Source organism: Pipistrellus kuhlii, unplaced genomic scaffold (assembly GCF_014108245.1).
Source record: "Pipistrellus kuhlii isolate mPipKuh1 unplaced genomic scaffold, mPipKuh1.p scaffold_m20_p_56, whole genome shotgun sequence".
NCBI lineage: Eukaryota > Metazoa > Chordata > Mammalia > Chiroptera > Vespertilionidae > Pipistrellus > Pipistrellus kuhlii.
The window spans coordinates 1,876,500-1,883,353 of NW_023425558.1; the positions used below are offsets into that span (position 1 = coordinate 1,876,500).

At 69.5% G+C, this 6,854-nt stretch overlaps 1 protein-coding gene across 1 annotated transcript in view; it reads right to left on the minus strand.

Moving 5' to 3' along the window:
* Positions 1–613: 613 nt before the first annotated feature.
* Positions 614–6,854, minus strand: part of MUC2 (mucin 2, oligomeric mucus/gel-forming) — a 41,275-nt gene continuing 35,034 nt past the window's right edge. The window contains 2 exon segments of the mRNA XM_045573789.1: positions 614–624; positions 5,336–5,346. Of these exon segments, the coding sequence (XP_045429745.1) occupies positions 614–624; positions 5,336–5,346 (22 nt within the window).

Below are 6,854 nucleotides of genomic sequence, written 5' to 3' on the forward strand. Positions count from 1 at the left end.
GCGCCGGAAGCAGCGGGCGGGGCGGCCCACGCACACGGATCCACTCGGCCTCGGAGGGAGGGGCCCTGACACCTGCCCCGGGACGGACTGTCAATAAGCCCGACCCCGTGTGGCACACCCCATGGGACAGGCCCAGGTGACCCGCACCCGTGGTCCCCATGGTCCCCGTGGTCCCCGTGGTCCCGTGGCCCCGGGGCCCCTGAGCTGCGGCCCCTGCACCGGAGGCAGCTCTCCCACAGAGCGGCTGGCTCTCTCCCCTCGGCCATGAGGCCTCGCCTGCTCCGTGGAGCTGGGGTGCAGAGGGTCCTGGGGCCTGACATCCTCGCCGATCAGCAGGCCCTTGGCCCGGAGATTGAGGGGGAGCCCTCAGGGGACGGCAGGGCCCCCAGCAGGCCCAGGCCCCTCCCGAGGTCGGATGAGCGCCCCCCCTGAGTGCTGGGCAGGAGGAGGGAGCCGCCGGGCTGCGGACCCCGCACAGGAGCGCGGCTGCCCGGCCACGTGCCTGAGCTGAGGTGGTGAGGCGAGTGGAGACGTGGGCCCTTAGACCCCCGGGTCCCTGCCCGGCCGCCGGCTGCTGGTCTGAGCTCTCCTGCTCCCTGCTCAGCCTCACACCTCAGCCCTGCCCTGGCAGGTCAGGGACAGGTCGGGGGGCAGGGGCAGGGGCAGGTCAGGGGCAGGAGCAGGGGCAGGTCAGGGGCAGGGGCTGAGGCAGGACAGGGGCAGGGGCAGAAGCAGGGGCAGGTCAGGGACAGGTCGGGGGGGCGAGGGCAGGGGCAGGGGGCAAGGGCAGGGGCAGGTCAGGGCCAGGGGCTGAGGCAGGGCAGGGGCAGGTCGGGGGCAGGGGCAGGGTTAGCTAGCAATGTCTTTCTGAGTGTTTGGATTTTCTGTAACTTTCCTTTCGCTCCCTGTTACTGGGTCCCGGTTGTCGGAGGAGAAACTGATTTCCGTGCGGTGCCGTCGGCCGCTCTCCGGCCCAGGCCTCGGCCCCGCAGGTGTGCCCGTGCGGCAGGCGCGTCCTCGGAAAGCCCGCGACATCCTGCTGACGGTGTCGAGTTCCCGCGCATCCGTGTGGCTTTGTCCTGTTTTCTGTTGTCAGGAAAGGGTGTTGGCGCCGCAGTGTCAATGGCGAGCGTTTCCGTAATCCGCTCTCCCCAGAGCCCTCGCTGGGGCGCCTCCCGGACAAGCCCCGCCCACCTGCCCCCCCCCCCCGCCGGGAGGAGAGGGGGGACGTGCCCGGGGGCGCATTCTGGAGGCAGGGCCTCCCCCTGCCCCACAGGCCCTGCTTCAGGGCTTTGGTTTCCACCAGGAACCTGCTGTCCCTCAGGGTGCTCTTCCCCAAGCAAAGTGTCGGAGTTTTATTTATTTTATTTTATTTTATTCTATTTCATTCTATTCTATTTTATTATTTTGCTATTCCTCACCCGAGGATAGTTTTCCTTTGACTTAAATATATCCAGATACCTAGATTTTTATTTTATTTTTTCCAGAGACGAAGGGAGCCTGAAACCCAGGCCTGTGCCCGACCGGGAATCAAACCATGACCTCCTGGTTCACAGGTGATGCTCAACCACAGAGCCACACCGATGGCCCATTGGTTTTTAGAGAGAGAGGGGAGGGAGATTGGTCACCTCCTGCACCCGCCCCAATCGGGGCCAGGGATGAAACCAGCAGCTCAGGCCCATGCCCTGGACCAGGACTCGAACCCACGACCCCTTGGTGTGCGGCTGAGTCTCTCAGCACTGGGCCCACCGCCCAGGCTGCCACATGTGCATCGTTGCTCCGTGGCCTGCGGGTGCGTGTCCGCTGGCTGAGGCCTGGTCACTGGGGTCGTGGGCCTGGACTCGGAGCAGGACACGGGCCCGTGGGCTTCCTGGTCCCGGCAGTGGGCCCGTGGGTGGGCGTCCCGGCCGGAGCGGTCATTCAGGTTTGTCACCGGCCCCTCGGGCCCGCCAGCCGGGAGTGTATCGGCGCTGACCTCACAGCGGTGGCCTCGCTGGCCCAGGCTCACCGGCTGGTCCGCCCGGCTGGCCGGCTGCCGGGGTCCTGGCTGCGGCCCGGCCCCGGACCTCCTGTGAGCCGCAGAGGGACTGTGCGCGGGGGGCTGTGCGGGCGCGGGCACTGAGCGGTGGGAGCCGGCGCTGCCGGGGGAGGGTGCGGTGACACGGGCACGCCGGCGTCGGCAGCGCTGCCAGGTGCTCCGTGGAGGAGCCGGTGTGGGGCTGAAGGAAGGAGGTGTCTGATCCCACAGGCCCTCTGAGCTGGCTGGAGTCTCGGCTTTGGAGTCTCGGCTCTTGGCTGTCCCTCCTCCGGCCCCTCCTCCGGCCCCTCAGCAGGTTCCTGGAGGCCCAGCCCCTCTGCCCACGGGGGGCCGGGGGGCCGGGGGCCGGGGGGCCCGGGGGGACTGTCTAGACGGGAGGCTGCTCGGCCCACTCGGCTTTTGTCCCCGGTGCCCCTCGAGCAGAAGCCAAGGCCGCAGACAAAGAGCTGTTTGCTTTCCTCTCTCCGGCCCCACGGCTCAGAGCCCGCCTCGGCCCAGGCCCCGCCCGGAGGACAGACAGACGGACCCACGGCTGGCTGCAGTGTGCCCCGACACGTGGGAGTGCTGGGACAGGAGGGGCCGCGAGGCCCCACGTCCCCGGGGAGGGCTCCGCGGCCGTGCGGGCAGGCGGGCTCCGGGCTGAGGCTCTGGCGTGGCTGCTGCGGGCAGCGTCCCAGGGCCACGCAGGAGCGTGGGGGGCGGCATGCAGCTCGGCCTGCCTGGACACAGGTGGCCCTGGGGGGGGGCACCAGCCCGGCCCCTGTACCAGCCCCCAAGCTCCCACTTCCACCCCCCAGCCCTCACCCCTTAACTGCACCCCCTCCCACCCCGGGCCCCTCCTCCCGCCCCGGGCCCCCCTCCCGCCCTGGGCCCCTCCCGCCCTGGGCCCCTCCCGCCCCGGCCCCTCCCGCCCCGGGCCCCTCCCGCCCCGGGCCCTCCTGCCCAGGGACAGAAACGCGGCCGTCCCTGCCCGCGCCCAGCGGCCGGCCGGCCGGTGACCCGGCCGAGGGTGGGGCCGGCCGCAGCGCCCGCCCGCCCGCCTGAGACAACATCCTGGCCCCGATAAAGGGGTCAGGGAGGCGGCTAATCTGATCCCGCGCTGGGCCCGGGCCAGAGGGCGCGCCCGCTCCGCTGCCTCCCTCCCCGAGGCCGAGCTGGGGGTCCCGCAGGCCCTGCCCGCTCCCTGCACCGCAGGGTCGCTGGGGGCGCGCGCACCTGCGGGGCGGCCAGCAAGGAGGGGACTGTCCGCGCCGGGCCGCCCTCGTCCACCGGGAGCCTGACGGGAGGGTGAGGGGTGCCCGTGGCCTCTGCCGGACAATGTCCCACACCTCAGGCTGCCCCTCGGCCCCTGCCAACCGGGCGGCTCCGGGCGGGGGCAGAGCGGCACGGCCGGGGACCCTGGGCCTCCATCCCGGCCACGTGAGGGGCTGGGACGGTGCAGGCTGGGCCCCCGGCGTGCGTGCCGGGAGCTGCCCGCCCTCAGGCTGCCCCCGGCGCGGGGAGCGGTGCAGCGGGCAGAGAGGGCGGTGACGTGGCTTCTGTGGCCGTGGCACCCCGGGTAGTGGGCACTGGGGGTGGCCCCCCGGACCCTTCCAGCACCACAGCCCTGTCCCCCAGTCACGGCCACGGGAGCCGTCCACCCAGAGAGCCTGCCCCCGGTGACCTCAGTCCCCGAGTGGGCCTTCCCACACGGTGCAGCCGCCCAGCGGCGGGGCCCAGGCCGCCGGCCGGCGCGGCCTCCGCGGGGTCTCACTGCGGTGGGAGGGGGCCTGCCGCCGGCCCCGCCGGCCAGTGAGGCCGCCGGCCGAGCGGACAAGCCAGACCCAGAGGGACGGGCCCCGGGGGACCCGCTCAGAGGAGGCCCCGGGTCAGACCCACGGACGGGAAGTGGGCGGCGGGCCGGGGTGGGGCGAGGTGACCACCTGGGCGTCCCCCGGAGCCGCACCTGTGTGGGCGTCCGCGGTGGGTTAGGGGGCGCTGCTCCCCAAAGTGGAGTTTGTCCAGGCCGACCCCCTCTCCCCGCCTGCCTGCGGGCGCCCCGGGCCTGGGAAGCGAGTTGGCCGCAGCCCTCGGGTTCGAGGGGCCAGTGAGGGGGGGAGGGGACGGAGCGGGCAGCGGAGTTGCTGTCCACAGGCTGGTGTCCTAGGCCCTGGGCTTGGGGGCGTGACTGGGGAGAGGTCAGTGGGGGCGGCCAGCTGCCCCGTACGATACCCACTCCCGGTCCCACAGACACGGCTGGGGCGCCCGTGTGGGTGGGCAGGCGGGGAGAGAGATCAGCCCTCGGAGGGGCTGCCGTCGGGAGTGGGGGCTGCGAGGGCCCGGCTTCCTCTCAGAGCCGAGCTTCCTGAGCCCTGAGCCCTCGGCCCCGCCCGCCACCTGACCTGGGCCCTCACACGTGGGACCCCGGCTGCCAGCCTCCGTGGGAGCCCCGGGGGCCTGGGGAGGCGGCAGGGCCGGGGGGCGCGGGGGGCCTGGGCAGGCGGCAGGGCCGGGGGGCATGGGGAGCCTGGGCAGGCGGCAGGGTCGGGGGGCCCCGGGGGCCTGGGCAGGCGGCAGGGGCAGGCGGCAGGGCCGAGGGCCCCGGGGGCCTGGGCAGGGGGCAGGGCCGGGGGCCCCGGGGGCCTGGGCAGGTGGCAGGGGCAGGGGGCAGGGCCGGGGGCCCCGGGGGCCGGGACAGGCGGCAGGGTCGGGGGCCCCAGGGGCCTGGGCAGGCGGCAGGGCCGGGGGGCGCAGGGGGCCTGGGCAGGCGGCAGGGGCAGGGGGCAGGGCCGGGGGGCGCGGGGGGCCTGGGCAGGCGGCAGGGGCAGGCGGCAGGGCCGGGGGGCGCGGGGGCCTGGGCAGGCGGCAGGGGCAGGGGGCAGGGCCGGGAGCGGCCTCGGGCCCAGCAGAGGTGCCCTGCCCTTCCGCTTCAGGGCCCCGAGGGAGCGGTGTTGGCACGTTTGGGGGGGCAGGGGGGACTGGCCGGTCCCCGAATTCCCCAAAACGGGCGAGGCCAGGGTGCTTGTTTGCTCACAGGGCTGGCCCGGCTGCCCGGAGCTAGATGGATGGGGTTTTAATGAAGCCCTATCGGTGACACGGTCGCTCGTCACCGCCTGGGCCAGGGAGTGGCCCAAGAGACAGAGATACAGAGAGACAGAGAGAGACGGGGAGAGAAAGAGACAGGAGAGACAGAGACAGGGAGAGAGACAGGGAGAGACAGAGAGACAGGGAGAGACAGAGATAGGGAGAGAGACAGGGAGAGACAGAGAGACAGGGAGAGAGGGAGAGATAGGGAGAGACAGGGAGAGATAGAGAGACAGGGAGACAGGGGTGCCCCGGACCACAAGGCGGGGGCCCGGCCAGGCCGTGTGCCCACATCCCAGCAGCAAAGGCGCAGCGGGCGAGGGGAGGCACACGCATGGGCACACGTATGCGGGCCCTCTGCACACGGGTCTAACCGCCTTAAAGGGGAAGGGACCTGCCGCCCGCCCCGGATGGCGTGAGGACGCTGTGCCGAGGGAATGAGCCAGCCCCAGGGGGACGGACGGACCCTGTGGACCTGCTCGAGGCCCCGAGGCAGACCCACGGGCAGGAAGTGAAGAATGGAAGCAAGCATGCTTAGGGAGAACCGCTGTTGGAGCTTTAACCCTGCTGCTCTGGCTGCTGCACCCGCTGACTCGCTTAAACCATAGGTAGTGCCTCCGCTTCCGGATGGAGACCTGGAGGCTGAGGCTTTCCCTGTCCTGGGCCTGGACCAGGGCCACAGGAGACCGATTCCCAGGGACTCGGTAGCATCAGGGGTAGAAACTGCAGATAACCTTTAGAGACTAACCCCTCAGCTCTGCTTCTGTACTCTCTGCTTTCGCAAGAGAGGGCCACGTTCTGACGCCAGCAGGAGGTGGCTGGGGACGGCCCTGCGGGCTGACCCCAGTCTTTAGAATTTAGAATTTAGAACAAAGGAAAATGTCTGTGGTTTAGACCAGTGTTTCCCAAACTTCTCTCATGATGAGAATCACCTGGTGGAGTTGTTAAAATACAGATTCCTGAATTCCAACTAAGAAGTGTTAAATTAGAATTTTGGGGAACAAAATACAGGAATCTGTAGTTTAACACTCCACCAGGTGATTCTCATCAATGAGAGAAGTTTGGGAAACACTGGTTTAGGCCTTTATTTATTTTATTTATTTTTTATTGATTTTTTACAGAGAGGAAGGGAGAGAGATAGAGAGCTAGAAACATCGATGAAAGAGAAACATCAACCAGCTGCCTCTTGTACACTCCCTACCGGGGATGTGCCCACAACCAATGTACATGCCCCTGACCGGAATCGAACCTGGGACCTTTCAGTCGCAGGCCGACGCTCTATCCACTGAGCCAAACCGCTTCTGCGGTTTAGACCTTTGGAAGGACTGCCTACACCTGGACCGGCGGTCCTGAGTATGGACCCCAGCTGGTGTGGCGATCCTGCGGCCGTCCTGGCCAGCTCAGTAAATCCTGCTGCTCTTTTAACCAACCAGCAGCCTCCGGTGGTCTTATTCTGACTCCAGGGTTTGACCCCAGAACAGAAGTAGGTGGTGGGGCCTATCGTTCCGAGCCCAGAGTGGTGAGAGCTGTGAGGCCGGAAGGGCCAGCCTGTCACTCAGGCGTGAGGACGCGGAACCGTCCTCCGGTGTCCAGGCCGCAAAGAGGCCGTGGTGCTGGGGCCGGCGGCCGGAGAGGACTGAGGAGCCGGCCGGCCCAAAGGGTGGGCGGAGAGTGTGCCGTCGCCCAAGCCACAGGGCGGGTCCCGGGGAGCCGGGGAGTCCAGACTCAGGTGGGGGGAGCCGGTGGGCAGGCA